The sequence below is a fragment of the Notechis scutatus genome, chromosome 2 (assembly GCF_049901735.1).
Source record: "Notechis scutatus isolate UNSWTSFEM ecotype Mainland chromosome 2, rNotScu1.2, whole genome shotgun sequence".
Taxonomy (NCBI): Eukaryota; Metazoa; Chordata; class Lepidosauria; order Squamata; family Elapidae; genus Notechis; species Notechis scutatus.
The window spans coordinates 111389354-111415920 of record NC_142010.1 but is presented as its reverse complement, the minus strand read 5'-3'; the positions used below and the strand labels follow the sequence as shown (position 1 = coordinate 111415920).

The 26567-nt window shown below is 37.0% G+C and overlaps 1 protein-coding gene across 6 annotated transcripts in view; it reads left to right on the top strand.

Annotated features, from left to right (window-relative positions):
* Positions 1-330: 330 nt before the first annotated feature.
* Positions 331-26567, top strand: part of LLGL2 (LLGL scribble cell polarity complex component 2) — a 73241-nt gene continuing 47004 nt past the window's right edge. For 3 of the 6 annotated variants that reach the window (XM_087955812.1, XM_087955811.1, XM_087955809.1), the window contains exons 1-4: positions 331-396; positions 13486-13589; positions 24876-24973; positions 26368-26449. In XM_087955812.1, the coding sequence (XP_087811938.1) occupies positions 13515-13589; positions 24876-24973; positions 26368-26449 (255 nt within the window). In that variant the 5' untranslated portion in view covers positions 331-396; positions 13486-13514. Of the gene's footprint in view, positions 397-656; positions 678-703; positions 787-13485; positions 13590-24875; positions 24974-26367; positions 26450-26567 lie in introns of those variants that run through there. The other 3 variants (XM_087955808.1, XM_087955810.1, XM_087955807.1) reach the window with 3 other exon arrangements.

The following is a 26567-nucleotide window of genomic DNA, read 5'->3' as shown; positions in this document are numbered from 1 at the left end:
CGTGGCCAAGACTCATTACAAAAAAAAAAAAAAAGCCATTCAGAAACCAGATCGAATTATAGCCTAAGGTACTCTCGGCGCGCTGATTTCCACCCCCGCCCCCTCCCTCCCTCACCCTCCCGCAGCCGACCTTGATCTTTCTCTTATTGGTTGTAGGCAAAGCGAGAAGAAGGCTCTCGCCGCTTCCCGATTGGCCGGGATGGTTAAAAAAAAAAAAAGCGGTAAGCGAAATTAATTATTCACGAGCCCCGTCGGGGAGTTGAAAGAAAGGCGGCGGGAGAACCACGCCCCCTCCCCCCCTCCCGGTCTCATTTACATACGGGTAAGGCACGCCCCTCCCGGAGGTATCCAGGAAGGAGAAGCGGCGCGAGGAGGAGTTGTGTGCTCGCTTGCAGGGTAAGGTGGGCTTAGCGCCAGTCCTCCGGCGGGGCGGGAGGATGGGTGGGTGGGGTGCGCGCGGGGGGGCTGTGGGGTGGGGTGGGGGTTGGGACTCAGGGTGCCCCGGTTCGAGGAACGGAGCGGCGAGGGGAGAGGAAGGCGGCCGGCAGGTGAAGAGGCTCCTCGGAGGGATGGGGTGGGGGAAAGGAAAGAAAGGAAGCGAAGAGGCTCGTTTGGACGGATGTGGGGGTGGGGGGTGGGGAGTGGCGCTGAAGGGTGGACTCCCGAGTGCCGAAAAGGTGAGCTGGGCTCCGCTGAGGTGGGGAGGGAAGCGGCGGTGACTTAACAACTTCCAAGTCGGTCGGTTTCTGCGTGCCGCGCTCTGCTCGGGCTTCAGAAATAGGCGCGGTAAGTGGGGGAAACCGGGGTGGAGGCTGGCAGAAGGAAAGAGAGTTTATAGGTATCGGGCAGGGTGTTTCCGATGCGGGCGGGAGCCGATAGAGGAGATTTAGAGGCTGAATCGGGAGCCTTAGAGTGGAAGGGGTTGTGTGTGTGTGTGTGGGGGGGGGGGGCTTGAATCACAGATAATAAGAGTTGGAAGGGATCTTGTAGGTCATCTAGTCCAACCCCTACCCAAGCTTGGGTTTTGAGGGGGTTGCCCCAAATAAGCCACCCGGAGTTGCCTTTGCATTGCGAGGTGGGCGGTGTATTTAATATGAGCAAATTAATGTTATTAAATAACATTTAATATGAATAAATCGATCTGCTACAAGCCCAGTGAGAGAGGTGTGAATACTCGAACTAGGATTAAACTTTGCAGGGTCCTTGGCCGTCATAATGACTCTGGTCCTGGCCGTTCTCGCCTCTTTCAACGCATGGAATAAGGTGGATGGTATTTCAGGAATGCTTTAACTTGTCTTACAGGTGGAGACAGTAGATTAAAAAGCAAACAATGAGTTCCTGGGTATTTTGGGGAGGGGGAGGAGGGTGGGTTTTTGTTTTGCTTTTCTCCTGTTACTGCTACCTGTTTTCAGGTGATTCTTATAAGTGCTGCCCAGATAATTCTGGCTTTCTGTTTCCCTTTTAAGAGTTGATGTAGAGATCTGTATTTCATAGAACAAACCTACGGAAGGAAACCTAAAGGAAAAAAAAAGCCAGATCAGTGTGGAGATTGTGGTTTTAATGCAAGCAATCTAGGTTGGAACAAAGTGTTGTGTCTTGGGGCCAATACACATGCTTTTTAAATGAGTCTTGTATGATAGAGTTTTCTTAAGTTGAATATTACATGTATGCCACCTTGAGTTGTACAAATATAAAGGTGGAATATAAATCTAATAGTAATTTAAAGTTGTCCCATTATTGCCAAGGTTCTATACACTGCATTCAACTGCCGTGTGATCTGTTCGATTTACAACTTAGTATACTGAGTGAGCCTAGCCAGTTTTAACTGATTTAACAAACCATGTAATACAGGTAGTCCTCGACTTACAACAGTTCATTTAGTGACCGTTTAAAGTGACAATGGCACTGAAAAAAGTGTCTTATGACTGTTTTTCAGATTTAATGACAGTTCCAGTATCCCCATAGTCACGTGACTGAAATTCGAATGCTTGGCAACTGACTCGTATTTATAATGGTTGCAGTGTCCCAGGATCATGCGACCATCTTTTGTAACCTTACAAGAAAATTCAATGGGGAAGCCAGATTCACTTAACTCTGTTACTTAACAACTGCAGGGATTCACTTAACAACTGTGGCACAAAAGGTCTTAAAATGGGACAAAATTCACTTAACAAATGTTTCACTTAGCAGCAAAACTATTGGCTCAATTGTGGTCATAAGTCTACATGTAGCTGTATGGACTTAGCTGCGAAATTAGATAACTTTTGTTTAAGGATCCAGAATTGGATCAAATTTAGACCTATTTGTGAAACTTTGCTTAAAGAGGCTTGAAACAGTGAATGTTTCTGCCAATAAAGTTTAAGAAAAACCGAATCTCCTTTGTAGTCTTTGTCGGTATGAACTAATAAAATTTCCCACTTAAAGAGATTAGTCTGTTGAGTATCATCTTCTAAGCAAATAAGAGAGTGAGTGCCAATTCTTCCTGACCCCCTGTTTACTTAGGGGTCTCAGTGACCTGACAATCTACATTTTTCAAAACCATAAAAGATTGAAAAATTAACTGCATTGTAAGCTGAGAAAAGTTGTCCTGTCTCCCCCCCACACACAGACAGAAGTGGGCTGATTTAGTAGATACTAGAACCCTTTAATTTTTACATCATAATTTTTACAACCCAGTTTATTTTTACATCAAACACAAAAATATTTATTTACCATGGTCATTTAGCAGGTTTTTATTTTTACAGTCAAACAATGGTGCACAGACTTATATATGGGTTTAATTCCCTTATCCCCACCCTCTGCCTTTTTTTTGCAGACATTTTTCAGTGAATAAACTAGTGTGTTTGGTTCTTAAAGCTACCTTTGTATATTAAGTTGAGTAAGTTACCTATTCTTGCAGTTTCCTGTGATTAAACACTGGTAAACATGTATGTTTTATGTATTATATGCAGACATTTGGATAATTGTGTTTTTGTATGCAGACCAATGACACATGAATGAGATGCTTAAAAATGAATCCAGCCCACAGGGGAATAGCAATAGCACTTAGACTTATATACTGCTTCATAGTACCTTACAGCCCTCTAAGCGGTTTACAGAGTCAGCACATTGCCCCCAACAGTCTGGGTCCTCATTTTATTGACCTCGGAACAGAGGTGGTATTCAGCAGGTTCTGACCAGTTCTGGAGAACCGTTAGTGCAGTGGCCCCCAACCTTTTTTGTGCCGCGGCCCGGTACCGACATCACAAAATCACCCGTGGCCAGGTACCGGCATTACAAAATCATCCGCGGCCCGGTACCAGCATCAGCACGCATGGCAAGGTGAGCCGAGCGACCGGCCAGCCAGCCGTTCCCCGCTTCTCCCCGCCACCTTCAACTCCTCCTTTGTACCTGTGTCGATGGGCTTCGCGATGGCTTTGGGACGGTCGCTCGGCTCACCTTGCCATGCGTGCTGAAAGAATCCTCACGCCTTAGTTTTGTTCGAAGCCGCCCCCCCCCCCCCCCATGAAACTAAGGCGCGAGGATTCTTTCAGCACCCAAACGCCGCTTTCTACCCGGAAAAGCTCACTGGAAGCACTTTTTCATCAAAACAAGATGGTGTCGCCCAGCAAACCGGTGGCTTGGTAGAAATTGTTCCACGGACCGGTACCGGTCCAGGGACCGGTGGTTGGGGACCCCTGCGTTAGTGGAAATTTTGAGTAGTTCGGAGAACAGGCAAATAGACCTCTGACTGGCCCCGCCTCCCTCTATTCTCTGCCTCCCAAGTCCCAGCTGATCAGCTGGGTCTTCTTTTGTTGCCCTGCACAGGAGAACGAAGATGGAAAGCAGTTAGTGGGGTGGGGATGAAATGGAGATTTTACAGTATCCTTCCCCTGCCATGCCCACCAAGCTATACCCACCGAGCCATGCCCATCAAGCCACACCACGCCTACAGAACTGTAGTAAGTTTTTTTGAATCCCACCACTGCCTCGGAAGGCTGAGTCAACCTTGAATTAGTAAACATAAATGATAATATTTGGTTATTCTGCAGCTGAACTCTAGCACCCACACTAGTTAATAATAATCAGTTGACAGTGATCCTCAGAGCATGTACTTTATAATTGGTGTGTTCATGGTTTTCTTTGGCAATATTAGAAACTCTCAGATTACTGGACCCCCAAGAACAGTTAATTTAAAAAATGGGATTAATTTATGGATAAACATGTAGGGTGTGGGTTACAGATTGCCTCTTCAGAGAGTTAAATTAGAAATTATAATATCTCTTGACAGCACACAGGATGAATGCTACTGTTTTATAAGTTTTCTAGTATAGAGAAGCTACTTATCCTATTTCTTTATGGGCATTAATACAAGTAGTGTATTAATTGATGGCTTAACCAGTGGAAGCCATATGCCATTTCTGATTCAGCTGCACTGTGGAACGTTTGATCACAGAATAGTCTTTTCATACAGTAAGAAGGCCACATAAAGATTTCTGTCAAGAATTAATTAAATAATGTTGATAATATATCTTTAACCTTTCAGGCCTTTCTGTTTTGTTCCTGTATATAAATATTGCAAGGTGATCTATTTGAAGACTTTAAATTATAAATTCTGAGTGATTATTGAACATTATGTTTTTATCCTGATTTTCAAAAAGGAAATAGTATGCTGCTTGGAGTTGGTTCTGATAGGAGTCACCACTACACCATATAAATAACAATTTTAAAAGAAAAAAAATACTACTTGCCTTTGCTTGACACCAGCAAAATTTTTGTGTGACATTTGTTGTTTTAGTTCTTCAGATGGGATTAGCAAATAAATTAGCTATTCAATACTATATACGTTATTGTGTATATAGTACAAAAGTGAATGAAAATTGTAGTTTTTAGGATAAAATGAAATTCTTTACAATGGATGATAAATGTGTGGCATAATTTACCTGTTATCAAATGATTTATTGTAGAATCATAATTTGGTTTGAATCTAAATCTTTTCAGCCCTTGTTTAGTGATAGCGTGAGAGTCTTGTGCTTATTATATTTCTTGTTATCTTGTTATAAAATGCTGTAGATACAATTATGATAGTTAATGTTTATACCTCAAACTCTAAAAGAAAACTTAACAATGACTATAAAGGTATTACCTGCTTATATATTTTATTATTTTTTTCAAGCTGCCCTTTTAATTTTTTTTCAATGTTACATTGTTGTTTTAGCCATTGAGCTCTTTAATAAATGCATGCATCACGCTTAGCCTTAATATGGTATGTTTGATTTTTGCTTAACATGTTGTGTGGACATTATCATTATGCTTTGTAATCCATAGTTTTTAATTAGCAAGTTAGATAAATGCAGTCACGAATTCAAATAAACTATGGTTGAAAAAAAGGTCTTCATGATGTGTGAACCCAGACTATATACCCTGACAATGATCTATGTAATTAAAATGTCAATATTTGTGTTAATTCATAGTTTCATAAACAGTGACATAATGTCTTGGGCAATCTTTTTCTTTTGTTAATTATATATTAGTAATATTCATCAGAGTTTCATCTATAAAGACACTGTGGATCTATATATTTGGCAAGAAAGCTAATTTTGCAAATATGTTTGGTTTACCATATTATTGTTTCATAATGTTCTGTGTGCATATACACATTCCAATTTATATTTTTAAATGTCCTGAATTAGTTCTATACTTAATATTGTACTTGTAGTGTCATATTGAATCTTGGACTTCAGTTTGTTTTCATTATTACTTTGATCATTCTGATTTTTGACTGCCAGTCAACCTATCCTGCTTTTGTGTGTATTTTACTTGCTGTATCATTTCTGTTCAGTTATCATAAAATATTAAGGGAATTAAGTCTCTAATAGGCTATGGAAATACCATGTAAAAGATTGTTTGGGTTTGTTAGTCATGAGGAATAATAACAGGTTCTCAAATCTCAGTTTTACTATAAAGCTTCATAAGTTAAATTAATATTCTGTCATATTTGGATGACTATCCATTTCAATGTTTTGTTATGTGAGGAACTTGAAATCAGGGTGGTAGTTTCTGAAACTTAAATGATTTTTTTTAAAGCATGATCTAGACAAACTGGTTTGTGCATATATGGCAGAACTATTTCCTGGTGTGTTTTGGGAGGGTGGGCTATTTGGTTTTTCAAAATCCTAATCTTCCTTGCTGAGAAGTAAATTTCACAAAATTTGCTTCTATTTATTTCCTAGTAATTTGCATTGATTCTCTATAATTGTGAAGATTCACACAGACTATGTAACATGCTAACTGGTAATTCTCAGTTACATTGGGAGCTGTAATTCCTGGTGCTGCACAGGAATATACAATATGTTTGGTTTTAAACATGATTTTTTTCAGACTGCTACACAAAATGGAAGCACATTTTGGAAAGAATAATGACATCTGCATAAAGACATACTTTTCAGAAAACTATATTAGGAGTCCTAAAATATTGCCGTGGTTTCAAGTAAGCGTAATTATTCTGTTTTGAGTTCTATTTATAATTGGCTTAAATTTATACGGAATTTAAACAGTATATTTCTTTAGGCTTTCATAAAATCTGTATGCTATTTAAGTCTGAGCTTTTAGTTAAAAATAAATATGTTAACTGGGAGCTTGGCACAAAGCTGTGAAAAACCAAATTTTAGTCCTATAATTGCAGAGATTATTTTAAAATTCACATTATCTTTCTCTTGTTTTATTTTATTATTTATACCCTGCTTTTATAAATAACTCAAGATGGCAAATATATCTAAAATTCCTTCCTCCTATTTTCCTCATAACACCAACCCTGTAAGGATTGGTCTGAGAGTGTCACTGGCTTAGAGTTACCCCACCAGCTTCGATGTCTAAGGCGGAACTATAATTCACAATCTCCTGGTTTCTAGGCCAGCACCTTAACCATGTAACCAAATTGGCTCTCCTGTCTGATGTGTTACTGGGAATGTTAAGTGCAGTCAGAGGTGAAGATTGAGAGTGAGCTGTCTTAATTACACAACTTGTGTTTCTTTTAAAATGGCATAAAACATTTGTCAGCTGGAAGTTACTAAATAAGGCTCCAGTATAAATTAAATATGGAGAAGCTATACATGTTTCTGTGTTTCATATTTTAAAATTTAATGATTGAGCTATGTCCTGGTTTATACATACAAAGCATCAATTTATGTAATTTACAATATTTCCATATCCTCAAGCAAAAGAGTTTGGTGGCTGTAATAAATATGAACAAAAAAGACAATTTGGTTGATTTTGCTGTATGATGGTTTGATGTACAAAATGATTACTGTGATTTGTTTAATCAGTTATTTGTTAAGTAAGACTAAGGGGTTTTATGTAGAAACATTGCCAAAATATGTTTCAACAGGGCCATAGTTTATTTTTTTGGGTGGGGGAGGTGCAATATTTCCATATTACAGCTAATTGAACATGTATTTACAAGGTCTGCTGTTTTATTGTCAAATCTTTAGGTGTTTTTGTCATTAGCAGAGACCTATTTATGGTGAATATTGGACTTGATACAGTACTGTAAGGAGGGGAATGGTTCTGAAAATACATGCATTGAAACTGAAACAGTTGCATTTGACACGAAAAAATGAAGTGAATAACTACATGTTATATATGGTATAAATGGTCAAAAACTAAAACAAGGAGATGAATTTGGGTATCTTAGTATAATGTGTCTATGGAGATTCTCAGTCACCCAGGTGGTCATGATTGTTCCAAAGGCACTTTTTCAAAAGGCAACTGGACTTTTGTTTTTCCTTGAACACAGAAGTCAGAACTGAAGAAGCTTCTTGGATGAGAAGCAAAACATCTTCAAGGAAAAACAAAGTCCAGTTGCCTTTTGAAAAAGCACTTTTGGGACTCTATTAAAGATGGAAACGCAATTAGAGACATTTTAAAACAATTACTAGAAAGGTTATTGATTGAACACAGTCTGTTGCAAAGAAAATGTGTCAAAATAAGTGAAAATGATTTTTACTTGCCTCTGCATACTTTATTTCAGTATATGGAAATGTGTGTGGATTACATCAGGTGTGGAATGCACTGGGAATGTGTATGATAAAACAAGAAGAATTAGGGTTGAGAAGGAATGAGTGTTGAATGAACATCCACTGAATAAAAAAGCGAATGGCCTGTGCAAGCACATTAGAATATGCTGAATTTCTGGGATGCAGATAGAATGAACATTAAAGTGCAGAACAAAGTATGAATAGATTGAATAGAAAGATTATTATGCTAAATAACAATTGCTATCATTAAAGTGACAACTTTAAAATAAACTCCATAAAAGTAACATGTCATAAAAATTATTATGTCCTAATTCAGAAAACAAATCTACACTAATATAATTCCAAGTTTAATTCCAGGTGAAGATTTTTACTTAATTTTCTTAAGCTTTATAACACTACTTATTCTCCCTTCTAGCTTTTACTCCTATGTTGATATTATGGAAGGGTTTTTTTCCCTTCTATTTTACTCTAGCAAATTGGTTGTCATGTTATTAGTTCCCATGCTATTTTATAATTTTTCAGCTGCTTTGAACAACTCTTAAATTCATTCTGTAAAAATGTTTGCTCTTAGTATGCTTCAGGCTGTGAATTTGGGAGTTGGCTCAATTATGCGCAGCTCTTCTATCAGTCAGGTGTATATCTCTACTTTTTAAAAAAAATATTTTTATTGCTGTAGGAATTGGAGCACATACAGCATTGTTAATTGTTCAGTTATGTATAAAACAATATGCAAACTGGGGTGATAAGATAAAGCCGAATTGAATTCAAAGGACATGACTCTCAGAAGTAAAGAATTACTTTAAGAATGCCTTTGAAGTGTCAGTGTTTCTCTCCCACAATAATAAAAGGAGGAGCAGTCTGCTGAGGAGAAGTAGGCTGGGTGACCAGACTTTAATCTTCTTAGTGTTGAGGGTGTTGTACTGCAGAGAGAAATGTGTGCCCTGTGAATAGAGTAGTGCTCTCTGTATAAATCAAGTTAAACCAATCCTGTTCCATCTGTATAAATTTACAGGTCTTGCTTTTAAGGGAAATGTGCTCAGGACTGAACCAGGACATTTTGTTATGCACTGGGCTTAACCTTGGCAATCCTTTTGTTACTTATTCATAATAATGAAGGGCAAAGGTTGTTTGTTCAAACAACATCTTTATGAGCATCTCACTGTGGTTATTACTTCCACTTTTTTTTCTTTTTGTGCTTGTTACAGAGTTGGACACTGCCCTTCCCATTTGTTTTTACTTATTGTAATTAAAGGACCTTGTCATTTTATCAAGTTAACTACAATACCTTGCTATATTATTTTTACTCAGATTAGTATCTCAATTAGTTGAACTTTAGAAGCTACACAGTAATACAGATTGATGCATATAAACAGAGGATAATTCCACTTTGTGCAAAGCTAGGTTAGGTTCTAAAACGTTAGCTTAATCCTAAAACATTACACAAGATGTCTAATAGTCTTTTTAGATTTAGAGAAGAAACAAGTTGTAAAATGAACTGATATTTTCGGGACTGTCATTTTGTCCTGTGTAGTGACTAAATTAAACTATTCCTTTATGAATTTTTGACATGAAAAATGGGATAACCACAGTATTAGTTGGAATGTGGAGACAATGAGCCCACTTGTTTACATAAGCATAAAGTAATGATGTACTTTATATAATGAAGTAATGAATACTGTGGCTGCTGCAATATTCCTGCGCAGTCCAAAAATTTCAAATGGAAGTAATTTGATTAGTTCTCATAGTTTTCTAATTAATATAGTTTTGTCTGTGCTTAGTTACTAACATTAAAGTAAACCCTTCTAGGAATATTTATATTTGAGATTGTTCTGCATGGTTTATTTGTACTAGAATAAAGATCTTATGGAAAACAATCTGAACAATCTGATTTTAAAATTCTCACAAATGTGTCTTAAAATCTCAAACAAATTATATATTAGACCGTTGTAGCACTCCTTGTGGTGTTTGCTGCAAAAGACCAACATAGATACTGTATTCGTATAAAAATAGATTTGCAGAATTCTGTTTTAATTGCCTTTTACAATGTTTATAGCTTTTATGATATTATGCCTACGCTACACTGCCCGAGGTTGCTCTGTGAGGAAGATGGGCAGTTTCTAAATGAGATATATAAATATATGTAAATAAAAATTAAAGTCTACAGCTTTCTTTGTGATCACAGACTATGGTCTCATTCATTTCTTGACAGAAGAACATGTGTTCTTACAGGATTGTTTTGATCTGGGAGATTTAAAAAAAATGTATGGAAGAGTTATAGCTCAGTCAAATGCTTTATATAAAGACTTTAGTTTCATAAGTTTATCATTTAAAATCAAGTTCTTTTGAATAAAGATGCATTAGTATTAGATATTGCAACCAAAAGAACAGGTGTGTATCTTCAAAGAAATTGGAATGATTTCTATGATGAATGTACATTGGCAATAGTCAGTGTTTTGGTGCTAATTGTTTTGGTTTAGCTTGAATTTCCATAATTCCCATCAGTACACTTGTGAGACTTGATGTCCAATATGTCTGAAGCGTATCCAGCTTAGGCAAAAAATTTTTTTGCAGTCTGTTAGCAGACTGCAAAATAAGGCCAAATTTTTGTCTCATTACTTTCTCTAAATAGGGCCATTTTCTATTTTGATTGAAGAATTGAGAATCCCAGTTGAACTACAAATAGTTCAAGCACCATGGTACAAATAGTATCAGTAATTAATGGTTGCAGGAACTGAGTATGTCTAGTCTAACAGAGAAGGATTGGGGTTTGAAGGTCACAGACAAGAGGGGGGTTAATCTATTCTCAAAAGTACCTGAAGGTAGGACAAGAAATATCAGGGAAGCTTATCAAGGAGAAATCCAACCTAGAATAAACTAAGCAGAATAATTAACCAGTGTTAACAGTTTGCTTTCAGCAGCTGTGGGTACTCCATCATTAGAGGATTTTAAGAAGAGATTGGACAGCCATTTGTTTGGAATGGCATAGGGTTTCCTTGTTTGAGCAGGTGGGGTTGGACTGTATTCTGCAATGTCTTTAATCTGAATACAAAACTTTGCGAACGGGGAAGCTGATTCTCGAATGTACACAGATATATGGCTCAAGGATTTCTTTTTATTTTACTCAATCCACAAATTGGGGTTTTTTTGCCTTTTGTCCTGCTATTATATTCCTGTACATCTTATGTTTGAGGCAGTAACCTCTGTGTTCTCAGCCTTCTCCTTTTAAATTGGCCTTCCTTTATGGTCATAAACTTTCCCCAACTTTTTTTTTTTTTTTTTGCAAATGAAGGCAAGTGAACTCTGGACTCTAAATTGCACTGACTCAGAATGTTTCTATTTAGTTCATTGTTTATTAGTTTTTCAAGAGATACTCAGCATTCTATATAAAAAGATACAAGTACTCTATACTCCAAGGTGTTGCAATCCTTATTGTTTTGTTTTTTTCTGCTTTGAGCTTTTCTGTGCTTTCATAAAAATAGTTAGTAACAAGGTCATATTCTACATTTTGTTACTTTAGTTCTTAAAGAAGGTTAGACATATAATAGTTAGCTGACTAGCTGTAAGTGAAATGAAGATTCATGTATATCGCCATTATTTCTTTAAATATTTGTAATTGTTTGGAATTGCATATCTCTTTATTTATTGTCTTCAACATCTCATTTAAGGAGACCTTGTTTTCTACTTGTTTCTCTTCAACTGCGGCTGCAACTCTAAAACATAATTTTAATAGAACTTTACTCCTTCTATTGCAACATAATTTCACTTCAGGTTTCTAGGCCAAATATAGTTGAAACATATTGCAAAAAGAAACACCCATTGCAACCTTGCCATCTTCAGCTCAATCAAGGATATATCTTCTTCATAGTACCCATTAAAGGGATAAAAAATAATTGAAAGGATTCACATGCAATCCGGTTTCAGACCTACATGTAAATTTTTTAGGTTATACTGATATGACTTACATTGAGTAATAGATTAAAATGCATATATTCTGATGGGTCCTTCAGAGACTTGAATATGCTATTAACCATGATATCCTTATTTACTCGATTCATACAACATTAGAAATAGCATTGTGGATTTTAGATCTTTCTGTGAGCGCTTGCTTACACCACCTGTAAGGTGGTGTTACAGGTTGTTGTACCATTTGTGGAATAGGTCTTGGCTATGTCAGCATTATCAATATGTGCAATTCCAAAGTCAGTTGGGGTATGTTGTACCAAGTATTACCTTGATTGCCATTCCTGAGACTAATTCTGCCCTAATCTCGACTCAGTTTTCTTAAAGGACTGCCTTTCTCCACTGGAACCTACCATTCATATTTATATCAACTTATGGGTCTAATTTGTGGCCTCACAAAGACCAATCAGTTTGATTGGTGTCCAGTAGATTGCTTAATTGTTTGAAGTATGCTAGGTTGACTAACATAAGCATCTTTTGAAGACCCATTTTTTTGTTCTATTTTTTTTCTGAAGTAATAGTGGGTCTTTTAAGTTGGATCAGAACAAGCTAGTCTCCTGGAAAGTAGAACCAGTTGACAGAATAGTGTTTGTTATAGTCTTATGGCAGCATAGTTGATATGGTACATAGCTAGGCCTTTTAAAATGAGATTGTGTGTGTATGCACCAATGCCCACAATTAATTTCAAGTGCCTATGTGTTGCTTTAACCATTTAACCAGCTCCAAACGGCATAGAGTAAAATATCATACTAGAAGATATTCTCTAAGGACATGGGGTTTTTATATTCCTAGAAATATTTTGCAATAAATCAATTCTAATCAAGAAATGCCAAGGCAGGATCATATATTCTCAACTCTTTAAGCTAAATTCTTGATTTAGAATACAGTGCTGGGTAATATGAACAAAGGAGAAATGTTCTCATAATAACATAACACATAAAATGTATATTTGCACATGTAACATTATTTTAATATGTTTATTAACCTTTATTACACTTATGGGAAGGCTCCCCTTTCTCCCATCTTCAATGAACTTGAATTTGCTATGACAGGATATACTGGTACTAATTATCATTCTGGGATATTGAAGACCCTTTAAATAATCTGGTGGAATCTTTTACCTAACCTCTGATGTGTAGTGTAATCTCTTTTTTGCTAGTTTAAAGAGGCAAGATATCTACTTTCAGTTCTGTAGAATTCTTAGTGCTCCCTAAGCTGGTTTTTCTTTTCTTTTCTTGCAAACAATTCATTAGACAATTGGGTAATAGTATCAGTAATACTGAGTATCTGGTTTTGCTACCTACACTCCCTTTCACTGATGATGTTACCTATTTGGGTGATGAAAAGTCTGCAAGCAAACGATCAAGCTCACAGAGCATCAAGAACTCCACAGTTCAATCCTGAGCTGCAGATATTCTTTTCTACAGAATTTTCACTTTTGTTTCTATCTAAGCACATTGTATGTAGCTGATATCCAAGTGTCTTTACAGATACCTTTTCTTCTCTACAGCTTTTGGTGCCTCGCAATTAAAGAAGAAAATGAGAAGATTTCTGAGGCCGGGACATGATACCGTAAGAGAGAGGCTCAAGCGTGACCTTTTCCAGTTTAACAAGGTATATTGTAGGTCTTGAATAAGATCTAAGAGGAAAGAAATACAGAATATTTCCACATTTTAGGTCCTGTTGCTGATTTGGGTGAATTGAGGGGTGGAAGAGATGGTTCTCTTTAACCCTATGACTTTTCCAAATGCTGCTTGCCCTTAATCATACTTAATTTTTGGCTTAGAACATAGCATGAAACACAAAAGTATCTGATAAACCTCCCAGAATTGTTGGGAGTTGGTGGTGTTCAAATTTAATGAATCATCGTCTTGTGCTGGACCTATGTCATCATCGAGGCAATTTTTTTTATATATTTTCATGTGTTAAACTTGCAGATGGTTTCCTGAATCCCAGGTGGCCATTTAGAACTCATAATTTTCATTTATAATTTTTAAGACGCAAAGTCCCTTTCTCTGGCAATAAGTTCCTTCTGTGGAAACACATGGCAGGTATTGTAGTTTGAATATAGTACTGTTTTTAAATAAACAAGCAAAGGGCAGTGTACAATTCACAAGCTTGTATGCACTCCTTCAGTGCAAGTAGGAGGAATGTTAAATTTTATTTTTTTAAAAATGAAAGCAGTTGGTATGATTGTTTATTAAAAAAATCTGAAAAGCCAAGATTGCTACGGGTGTTAAAGTAACTCTAAATAGATTTCTGTTAATTGAGGATAATTTTCTTCTTTGAATTCAACAACACAAACAGTGCAGGGAACAACAGGTAGTCCTCGCTTAACAACTGCCTCATTTAACAACCATTCAAAGGTACGACGGTGTTAAAAATAGATTTGTGACTAATCTTCACATTGATGACCATCCCGGCATCCCGCAGTCATGTGGACACTATTCGGATATTATTTGGCAACTGATGCTGTATATGACCATTGCAGTGTCCCACCGTCAGATGATCACCATTGCAATGCTTTGCAACTGGCTTGTGAGAAGCACAATTTAAAATAAAGAAGTAAAAATGCCAGTTGGGTTCATGTAATGTTTCACTCTGTGACCACAACATTTAGGAAAAGGGTTGCTTGTCCCAATTGTGGTGGCTAAGAGATGGTTAATTATATTTAGAAGAAGTTAAAAAGTAGGGTGTTTTTATGATGTTTGCACATTCTGCTAGTTCTTAATTTTTGTGTAAATCTGTAAAAATGACACTTTCTCTGACTTGACAACTGTGGGAGAAGACATTGATTTACAATAGTGAATTGTGGCCAGCCTTGGTGGAAACCTTAAGAAAAGTTAGGGTGCCTCGTGCACATGCTGAGGAGTACTGGAATAGCTTCAGTGTTTTACCCTCCAAGATTTTTGTAACTAAGCTGTACTATTCAAAAATCAATTATAGAAAGCCAAAGTAATCCATGATTGTATTCCCTCCCCTGCTGGTTTCCAGAGAGACTTCAGTTCCTACCATTTCTACTCAGAGGACAGCTGTTTAATTGGGAAAATGGGTTGTAATCCACACTATCTGGAGAGGAATGATAAATTGTGGCATTTATGAACTGCCGTATTTCTTTATACTGAACTGGAGAATTGCAAATTCAATTGTGTGCACAGTATTCCACATTAAACATAAGCCACCAACATGATTTCATTTGAAAATATAATTTTGATATCCAGATTCTCATATTGCAGTTGGTTTACACACTTAAGTTTCATTTTCTAAATATAAACTGGAGTGCAGGAAGTATCCATCCTTGACCCTTCTCTCTCTCTTAAGTCATGATGAATGGCAGTATTTTTAACTTACATTACATATCCAGTTTCTGATTGGTGTGATTTGTGGTGAATTTGCCCAGGGCACAAAAATAATTATGCCTGTTGAACAAATTTCACAAAGTAATCAGGTTTATTGACATGGTAATTTATTTTAAAATATTAAATTGTACTCAACCCAGGAAATCTTTCTTTAATAGTGTCCATGAAGTAAAGAATCATTGGAAATACAGTGACGTTCTGGAAGGTTCTTTTAAAGTTACGGTTACATTTTTGCAGTATTGAACTCAACTGCATTGTTAAATATTTATTAATCTATATCATCGCATAATGTTGGAGCCCAACATTTCTGCTGCTAAGTGAGATAGTTTTAAGTGAATTTTGCTCCATTTTACACCCTTTCTTGCCATAGTTATTAAATGAATCTCTGCAATTGTTAAGTTATTTACACAGTTGTAAAGTGAATCTGCTTCCCCACTGACTTTGCTTGTCAGAAGGTTGAAATAGGGGATCACGTGACCCCCTGGCAGTGCAACTGCCATAAATGAGTCCATTGCCAAACATCCAAATCTTGATCACGTGACCTTGGGGATGGTGCAATGGTCATAAGTGTGAAAAATAGTCATAAGTCACTTTTAACATTGAATGGTTGTAACCATTCACTCAGTGAATGATTATAAGTTAAAGACTACCTTGTGCAGGCATAATATAGTTTTTTTTTCCTGCACTGGAATAGGGAGCCTAGAACCAAATCTTATACAACCCGAGTCCCATTTTTATGGTCTTCAAAAACCGCTAAGATTGCATCATTGGCATTAGATACCAAAATACAGATTTTGGGTGGCATCATATGTGCGATTTTAGGTGAACTATAACCTCTGCAAAGTTTGCCAAACATGGAAACTCTTCTTAGCTATACATTACTTCGATTGCATTTTAAGAGCCATGAAAAAGATTGCCTGCTGTATTTTATATGGTGTAATGGTGCATGGAGAACCTTAGAATATTGAAATGTGCATTAGAAATCTAGCTATTAAGTTATCTCATTGTTTATTCACTAGATAGCCACAATAAAACAATGAATTTATTGATGTGTCTGGTTATTTATTTACTTGAAATATTTATATGGCCAGCCATCTCAAAACAGTTTAACTATGGGCAGTGTGAGAAACAAAGCAAAAAAAGGAAAACCAACAAAACAAACCTATCATTTAAAACCAAATAAAACAATAAACATAAATGGTAACATGACTGAGTCCATGATAACTCCTAAAAATGGAGAGTCTACTCATGTTGGCCCAAAGGCTTGGGGGAAGATCTGGATCTTAATGGCCTCCCTAAAGAATTAATAGGATCAAAACAACTACTGTATGTTTGGAAGAAAATTATTTTAAAGGATAGGTACCACGACTGAGATTGCATGACTCCTGGATCTTACAGGTAGTCCTGAGATTGTTTTCATTTTTTCAGGGACTGTTCAAACTTATGATGTCATTGAAAAAACCAACTTACAACAAGTCCTTGCGCTTACAACAGTCAAAACATTCCTAAGGTCATGTGATCAAAATTTGGGCACTTTGTGACCAGCCACACTTATTAGGACTGTTGTGTTGTCCTACAGTACATTTTCCTATCCTGCCTGGACTGTCTCTGCTTCAACTCCTCCCCACTTCGCCTGTCTCCCTGGATGCAGAGTGAGCTTTGCAAAGCCAAGCACCAGTGTGGCCAGCATTAGCACTACTTCCGCTGCATGCAAGCAGTGGTGGGTGTAGCCTTGGAGGAGGCACCTTGTGGGGTTCTCAACTATGACTGCCCCAGAAGATGGTTCAGATGGGACACTCACCTGTGTCACCCCATTTCTGCCCTCTTGCTCACAGAAATTTGCCTGGCCCACTTCCTTATTTGATATTTACAGCTGCCCATCTCAGCAAACCACTGTGGGTAGCTTCATTTAGCATTAATTTAGTGAAGGCTTTGATAACTTCTTCATCTATTCACTCTCTTCTTGATTTGCTTTAAATATACATCTTACAAGTGGCTGAATACCAATTCTTTTTTAAAAAAGAAATCTTGCTAAAATGTCACATCAATTGTTTGCAGTTTCTACGAGTCCATTTTTCATTTCTAGAGGCCATGCAGTATCCCAATTTTTATTTCAAGCTGCTTTAGTTACGTATAAGTACTCTTAACTGCAAACATACAATGCCTACAGCTCAGTCTTTGGTTTAAAGATTACCCAAAGCAAACCAGCTCTTCCAGTCTTTCTCCTTGGTGTTGGGAGTACTATGCTTTTGGCAAATAAATAAACAAAATCCCAAAACTACTGGGAATATTCAAGCTGGGATTCCTATTTGCTTGGAAGACTGGATCTATACTAGGGATACCATTTATATTTTCAGAATGTAAAACTCAGATATTGGCATTCTTAATCTAAAGGAAAACGTTTTCCTCTCTGAAAAGCTGCATCATAAACAAAGAGTACTAGAGGAGTGAGCTTCAAGTACCTAAACAAGGTTTGCACTATGGGATGGAGTGGAGAGAGAATCCACTGACTGATGCTATTGATAGGCACACCCTATGGCAGCTCTCTTCCTGATTAGTTAGTTTCACTCAAGCTTTTAATTTAAGGAATATGTAAAACATTGCAAGTGGTTTGAAGAATGTTGGTCTGGTTAGTCTAAAATGTTGAGCGTCTTGCCTCTCCCAAACTCAGACCCCTTTCAAATTTAACCTGGAGCTGTTTTATTACACAATGCTTCCAAGTACAAGTAGTCCTCAACTTATGACCACAATTCAGCCCAAGATTTATGTTGCTAAGTGAGAAATTTGTTAAGTGAGTTTTGCCCCATGTTATAACTTTTCTCATCGCATTTGTTCACTGCAGTTCTTAAATTAGTAATACGGTTGTTAAGTAAATCTGGTTTCCCCACTGATTTTGCTCGTCAGAAGGTCGCAAAAGGGGAATCACATGATTCCGGGACACTGCAGGTGTCATAAATGTGAGTCAGTGGCTGTGTCTGAATTTTGATCACGTGATCATGGGGATGCGGCAACGGTCGTAAGTGTGAAAAATGGCGAGAAGTCACTTTTTTCAGTGCTGTTGCAACTTCGAACAGTCACTAAATGAAGCGTTGTAAGTCGAGGACTAATTGTATAGTCAGAACAGTGAACTTCTAACTGAGCATTCAACCTCAAACTACTACAAATCCAGAAATTTGGAGTATCTCTAGTTTTATTTAAACATTTTCCTTCTTGAAATAATCTGTCTCCAAATGAAAGTGAAACAAGTGTAAGAAATATAGTAGCAATTGAGTTCTGTTTGAATTGTTTTAAGTCTTTCTGGAGTAATATAAAACATTTTTTAAAACAAGTGCTATCTTTTGAATTTGACTGTTGGTGATTTTTTTTTTAAAGATTCTGTTTTATAGCTTGTTTATTTTGAGGGTTTTTGCATATTTTGTTGCTCTTGAATTTCTCCTCCTTCAGCATGTCCATATTATGGTCAGGCATATCTTTAAAACAATGGGACATTGATCTGTTCACTCAGGCATTCCCCCCAGGCAAGGCCAAAAACAGATACACAACTGAAAGAGATTATCTTTTTAGTACGGTATCTGTATGGTGTTTTTGCAGCATGTGGTCCGAGGGTAGGAGGGAAGCTCCATTTCTCTCCTAACCAGAGAGTGCCTTGTTCATGTATAAATACATGTATCCCAGCAACACAAGCAGCTGTCACTACCTAACGGCAGGGGAAACACTTGGGGATACTAAGACTTAACACCTGTGATTCTATCTTGCAAAAATTCTCAGACCAATGAGCAACACAGTATGAAATTTAATTCCCTCATCTTGGTATGGCTTGTTGTAAAATTCTGCAGGGCCAGACATGTCTCAATTGTGAAGTTAGCTGATCAGCCAAGTTCAGCTGCCAGACAGGCTGGTTTCACCTGTGTTTTACCTAACTGGAAGCAATCCACTTGGTTCATACCTGAGTGGGGTTCTTTAAGCAGGTAGGCCTTTCAGCTTGCCTTGTTCATTGGGGTAAACACAGGCTTGTGTGGTGGCAAAGCAGTTGCCAAGATTTGATCTGTTGTATTTCTAAGGACAGATTCAAAGAGCAGCTTGTTTTTCTCATGGTTATAAAATGATTGTGTCACTTTTGACTAGTCTTGGGAGAAACAGCTGTGCCTATCCTTTCACTTGTCTGAAAGTTGGCCCCACCCAAGAGAAAACAACCAAATATGGAGTTCCTTGTTCTGAGAATAAAATTTACTTTCCCTAAAATAAAAGCCAACTTGATGGCTCATAATCAGTCAGCAAAACTGAGTTTGCTTCGTGTGCATGTGTGTCTGCTTTCCACTACTGTTTCATTGTTCCCTTTCCTTCCACACCCACTCCAGGTGTACCTGCTTCTGTCCGATACTGATACTTTGTGTTCTAAGGTGCAACTTTCTTGGTCTTTTTTTTTTTTTTTTTTTTACCAAAGCAATATTTTTGCTTTTATGCCCAAATAAATTTATCAGTGGCCATGTTGGTTGTGCTACAAAGATTTGGAGTGCTATAAAATGTAGCTAATTATGATTAAACTGAAAGCAAAGTGCTATATGTTATCTTCTCCTACACAGCTAAATAGACTTTCCTGAGGGTTGGATGGACTCTCAAACAATGTGTGTTGTTCAGGCTGGTAAAATCAGTGGAAATAAAATCTCTTCAAAGCTTTCTACTTGTGCAATAGGCTATGTGGACTCAACACATTAACATGTTTTTTCCCCCTGAAACATGAGGCTTAAAACAGGTGTACTTGCAGTTAATAAACCCTGAGTAATGTTCATTGAATTCATAGCAGCAGAGTGTAGTTGAAAAAGATGCTTTGATTCATAACCTTTTTATTTTCTTCAGTTATGTAATCAATGTTCATAAAATAAAAGTTTGTCAGTTTTCAGGCAGGGGTGATTTATTAAGCAGAATATAAAAAGATGAATTCAGAAGAATACAAGGGTGACCAAACAATGTTTTCTAAAGTTCTGTAACTCTGTTTGCAATGTATAATCAGGACTGAGATGTTGCTGCTTTCAGTGCATATATATAGCTTATTAATGCTCCGTCTTATAGCGAAAGCCAGGAAAAATTACCTTTCATTTCTGCCATTCTTTGCAATTAGCCTCTCATCTGTGAGGCCAAGCTATGGGCGTTCTTTCCAGCAAGCAACCTCTCAGTGGATAAGGACATCTTGGATGTTTTCCAGATTAAACCATTTTTAGGGGAAAAAAAAGCAAACTGAATGTTTTAATTTAAATCCAGACTGCATAAAAGTATGGTGCCAATGCTGCGTTGTTGTTTTTTACAACTGCTACATTCCTTTAACAGCCACCACAGACAATGTGATAAATTGGGTAAGCCACATGACCAACCTGTTTTATAACCATTATGACTTTTGACCATAATGGGCAGGCTCCATTATGGTAATAACTCAAGGACTACCTGTAGGTACCCTGGAGAGATACTTCTGTATTTGTGTGTGTGTGTGTGTATATATACACACACACACACACACAGGTCTTTTGTCTGCCTCTTTTCAGACAACCAATTATTGCAAGTAATTCTTTTTTTTTTTTTTATTAATTTTTAAAAACATACAAAACATACAAAAATACAAGACATAAAAACATAAAAGATCTCTTTTCTGAAAGTTGCTTAATCCCAGGTCAAAACTCTTGGTACAGACACACATTCAAATTCATATTCATTTTACATACCATTCCATATCTTATTACATTTTCATTTTTCTATATAGCTTCTCCTTTCTTTTAAATTTTCTCAATTTTATTTTATTTATCTCCTCTCAATTCAAATCATAATATTTATTATTCTTTGTCTGTTCTATTTCCAACTATCCGCTTATCTTTCTTCTAAAGAAAAAAAACACTGATTGGAGTATGACACCTATGTCTCTTTCCCCTATATTTATAATACTTGATTTAAAGTACATAACTTACGTTGGGATTCTGTCTGGTACATTCTGACATTATACAATATAATCAAAACCAATACAAATCTATTCATTAATATTAATATTCATTCATATCTTAAACATCTAGCACATTTCTTATCAATTAGGTCACATATTTCTATGGGAGCACCTATTTGCCATATTAATTCCACCCCCCACATCACATATTATAAATCATTATTACATTACATGTTCCCCTCTCCTTCTTCAAACCTCTCATTTCACGAATAGTTTCACTAGTATAACATAGCCTAATCATTGGTATTAACAATCATTTATATCTTTAGACATTTTACCCATTTCAATTAATTATCATACCTTTATGGGAACACTTCTTATACTTTCCAAAATTATTCCCTCCCCCCACATCACCGATCTTAAATCATTATTTCATTAAAGTACTCCCCTCTCAACAAAAATTTCACTGAATTATACTAAATATTTTATCACATTTTAAATTGCATATTATTTCCAGTCTTCTATAATTATTTCTAAATACAAATATAAAAATGCAATCTTATGTACCCTTCTAGAATCCCTTTTCCAATAAAATCTATCCATTATCTCTAAAAAAACTTTTGTTTTTTTGCATTTTGCTCCACACCATTAAAGCTTCTCATCCCTTCCTTTCTCCCTTGCTTCTTCTTCTCCTTATCCTCTTTACCCCCTTGTCTCTCCACCTCCCTTTTATCCTGTTTCCCCCCTTTCTGTTGTTTCCTAACACGATATCCCCTTTTCACTTTAGTCTTCTCTTTTTGGATTGTTTTCCCAGGTCTTAAAGTCTTCTTCTCTTTTTCTCCTCCTTCTTTTCTTCCCCAACCAAAGTCACTTGTTCTTCAAAAATGGCTTCTTCTTTATCCTGCTCGTACGATTTTACATAAGCACAGACCGCCATTTCTATAAACTGAAAAAAGAGTGCCAAAGACATCTTTCCCTTCTTGCTTTTCTCTTTCATATTTTTGGTGTATAAGTTCTAGTTCATCCACAACTGATGCCATTGTACAGAGAAATTTTTTTTTCAAAACAACCACCCGAGTGCTTTTAGTCTGAGATAATTCTCATAAAATCCAAAGTCTTCAAACAGTCCAATCAGCTGATTCTTTTTAATACTTTCTCTTTTTCCACTTTCTCTTTTTGGGATAAAGTTTGATCACAAAGTTCTCTTTAAAATATATCTTTAGGAAGTCTTATTGCTGTTTAATAACTCTTTAAAATTAGCTCTTTAAAGTTTTAGGCAGTCTTCTCCTTATTTTCAGGTTGCTCCAATTTTTTTTTCCTCTCCCTTCCCACTCACAGCCAAAAAAAAAATTCTTCTTTTTTTTCCCCCTTTGAATATTCAGAAATCCTTGCTCCTTCAATATTCATTTACCTCCAGAACAGATTCCCGGATTTCTCTTATGGTTCCACTGCTGTCACGTTAGGGAGGAGAGTGAAAGGCAAAAAAAAAAAAAAAATTTCTCTGTTGAAATGTTCGCTGCTTGTATCTCTTTCTAGAAACAAAGTATCCTTAGCAGCCTTCGAGGTTACAGGGCACTCTCTCTTAACTTATCCCAGTCAGAAGCAACTTCCACAGCTCTTCCCTCTTCCTCCAGCACAAATCTTACCCGGCTGCAGGCTTCTTTGAGGCGGCCATTACTGACCGCCGCTCCACCACCTCAGGAAAAAGGGGTTATTCCGGCTGGAAAGGGGGTCTGCGTTACTCCCAAACCTCTGTCCAGATCCCCTCTCTCTTCGGCTGCCTCTACAAGGCAGCCATAGCCCCCAGACCTATTTAGATCGGGGGCACCTTGGCGGCGAGCGCGGCAGGGATCGCAGAGGCGCGAATTCCTGCCGCTACCGAAGCCGCGCAAAACCGGAAGCCCATTGCAAGTAATTCTTGAAGGATACTGTCATGAACTTGGCTTTCTATTGTTCCCCATGTATCCTGTTTGGAAAAAGCTCCTGAAACGGTACCCAGTGGTACTTCAGCTCAGCTGGAAACCTCTTCCACCTGCAGATATTAATTCTGTATACATAGATGTAAGGGATTGGCTCCATGACATGTGACAGCAAAGAATAGTTTTATTCTGCACAAGTCCTGGTTACATCCATATTTTGGAAGAAGTAAGTTTATAGAATGCTGATCATGCTGTAGCTTTAAGTTCTTATGAAACCAGAAATGTGGCTGATTTGAAGCTGAACTTTACAAATTTTGTCAGTTGTGTGTTATTTTCATTGCTGCTAGGATTCTGGCATTAAGAATAAAAAAGACACAATTGTCTCCTTTAGCAAGATTATCTGCTGAGCCCATCTATTTATGCTTCACAGTAATCATTATAGTAAATAAATAGTCTGGAGTTTGTATATTTCCCAGATTGTTAATGTTGATTACACTGTCAACCAAACAGTGTTATTGCTCACTTTCATAGAATAGAAATATGTTCCCAAAAGTTCTCAGCATCTTGGCTGTAATGGAGTTTGATTTAAACCCTTATTCTAAAAATCCTTCACCATAGTTTGTGTATTTGCTCCTAAGCAGAGGGCTGCAAATGGACGGAAGAAAGACCAGATGACATTTTCAACATTGCAATCGGCAAAACTTCTCTCTTCTCCTAACATATACATCTATGCCTGAAGAATCACTGATTTTTGTAAATGCAAAAGAGAAAGTATGCTTATTTGTGCATATCCAGTTATTTTTTTTATTCCAACCTCTGGCTGATAAAGGAAGCCGTCCAGGCCAAAAATGGAGCGTGGAGAGATTGCATGCCCCCCCGCACCCCGTTTTGGCCAGCAGGGTGCTGCAGGAGGCGTCCCGTTTCCCCCCTCTCCCCTGGCCGGCCCACAGAGGAGAACTACAATGCTGATCCAGCCCTCGAAGAAATCCAGTTTGACACCCCTGGCTTAGAATGTTCTGTTAATACAATCCTTATGGCTTATTCACCAGGCTATGGGTAGGGGAAACTGGATTAGAGCAATGTTCAAACCAAGTTGTATATTTTCCTACATATTTTGCTTGCCTGCTTTGCTTCTGAAATTGCTTTGCCTGTAGTTTGGAATGCTGTTGTTAAGATTAATGATACCTATATGGACTAAAGGTTGAGCTATTTAAGACCATAGAATACGTGTTTTTTGTGGTCTGATATATTTACAGAGTAAAGGCAATGCTGTGCAGGATGCTTGGTCTTCACTGTAGAAAATCACAAAGCACATAGAAAATAATTTGTTAAAGTTAATATTAACAAGCTAAATATGGAAGTTCTGGAAATAAAGGTTCTCAAGAGTGACTTTACTCAAGCCTGGTCTGGATGGATGGGGTAGACTTTGTTCTATCAATATTTTACAGTAAAGGGATTTTAAACTATATTTCTGAGCTATTATTCTACAATGGCTCTAAGCGTGATTAAGACAGGCCTCTGGTTCTGTAAGATTTGTCTGAAGAAGTACTTTGTTTCAATATTATATTGCTTGAATTCAAATGTTATGAGTCCAGAGTTATGATGAAATTTGCTCTTATGTAAGTTCACATTTTTCGCAGCTTTTTGTCTTCATGTATAATATATATTGATGGTTCATCTTTTTCTTTTCCACCAGACGGTTGAACATGGTTTTCCTCACCAGCCAAGTGCCCTGGGCTACAGTGCTTTTCTCCACCTTATGGCTATTGGGACCCGGGCAGGAGCCATCAAAATGTATCCTTTCGATTATTTATTTCTGCTTTCTAATCAGTTTTAGGGGAGAAAGTAGGTTAGTTACACACTTAGTAGATATAATGCTTTAGACCAGAATCCCCAAAGATGCTATGGAGCCCAGAAATAGTATTTATCTATAATTCTTTAAAGCAACTGTGCCTTTTCCAGGGATTGTGTGGTAGCAGAATTCCTATGAAACACTTCTTAAAAAATTAATCAAAGAACTGCATAGCCCTCATTTTTAGTCTGTAGACAGAACTTTATTTAAACAAATTCTGCACATTATCTATATTAGACTATAGTAATAACATCTCAGTTTAGATATTTAGTCTTCCTAAATATAGAACAGATTTCCCAATTCTGATCACAGTTTCCCTACCAGCAGGCTAAAGTGGATAGAATCAGAATTCAAATTATATTTGTTCTTGGTCTTGTTCTTCCTCATCATATAAAATATAATTGTGAACATGGTACTAAGGTTATCTCTGTATTGCAAAATGGGTTGGGAAGATAGGATGGAAAAATGCTAGTTTGCTTTAAGTCGTTTGTCTTTGAAATGGTGATAAGACTTGAACCAAGATAACTTTAGAATGGAGTCCTAGGACCTCATATTGAGTCACGTTAAGCTATTTCTCTCATAGGTAATGGAAAGTGTACATTCTTGTTTAGAAATTCAAAAATACTGAACTAAAAAAAAGACTGCTTTAAAGTTGCTTATCTTACATTTAGCCCCCAATATATAAAATGCAATCCTTATTCCTATATCATGAAGCCAGTTAAATGTAGAGGTGTGGAGGAAATGGATGGCAAAGAGTCTCTTTTGGAAATCATTTATATAATTGGATCATCTGCATAACTGGATTTATGGATTGAAACAGGAGCCTCCTTGGGAACAAATAGATTCCAGTTGATTCCATCCTGCTCATTTCTTAAAAAGGTACATTTGATCAAGCCTCTCAAAATATTAAATCAAGGGTCTTCAAACTTGGCAAGTTTAAGACTTGTGGACTTCAACTAAGTTAACATGACTGGAAGAAGAATTCTGGCATTTGAAGTCCACAAGTCTTAAAAATGTCAAGTTTGAAGACCCCTGATTTAAATCTTAAAACTTGTTAGAAAGTATAAGGAAAGGCTTTGAAAAGGGTCCTTTACCAGGGGATCTCATATAAATCAAGGATTAAATTGCTTCTGCTGTTGTCTCTTCAGATTAATGGAAATAGTCCTCAACTATTTCAACATATAAAAATGTTATTAGAAGAAGTGTGGTCAGCCTAATTCTAGGTACGATACCACAAAGAATTACTGTTGTCTTAAAATATAATTAATTGCTTCACGCTATTTGTCAGTTGTAATAAATGTTTATTTCAATGCTATTGACCTCAATGGTGGTTCAGTTACGGTACTCCAGGAGTGGAATTCATGGGCTTGCACGAAGAGACCAACACTGTCATGCAGATACATTTCATTCCTAAACAGGTGAGTAAATCTCATGCAACCAAATCTGGCTTCCTCAGAGATAATGCAATTACCCAATATTAAAATGAAAGTATTTTTAATGTAACCTATAGCACTGTTGTAGCTGGTAACTCCGTAT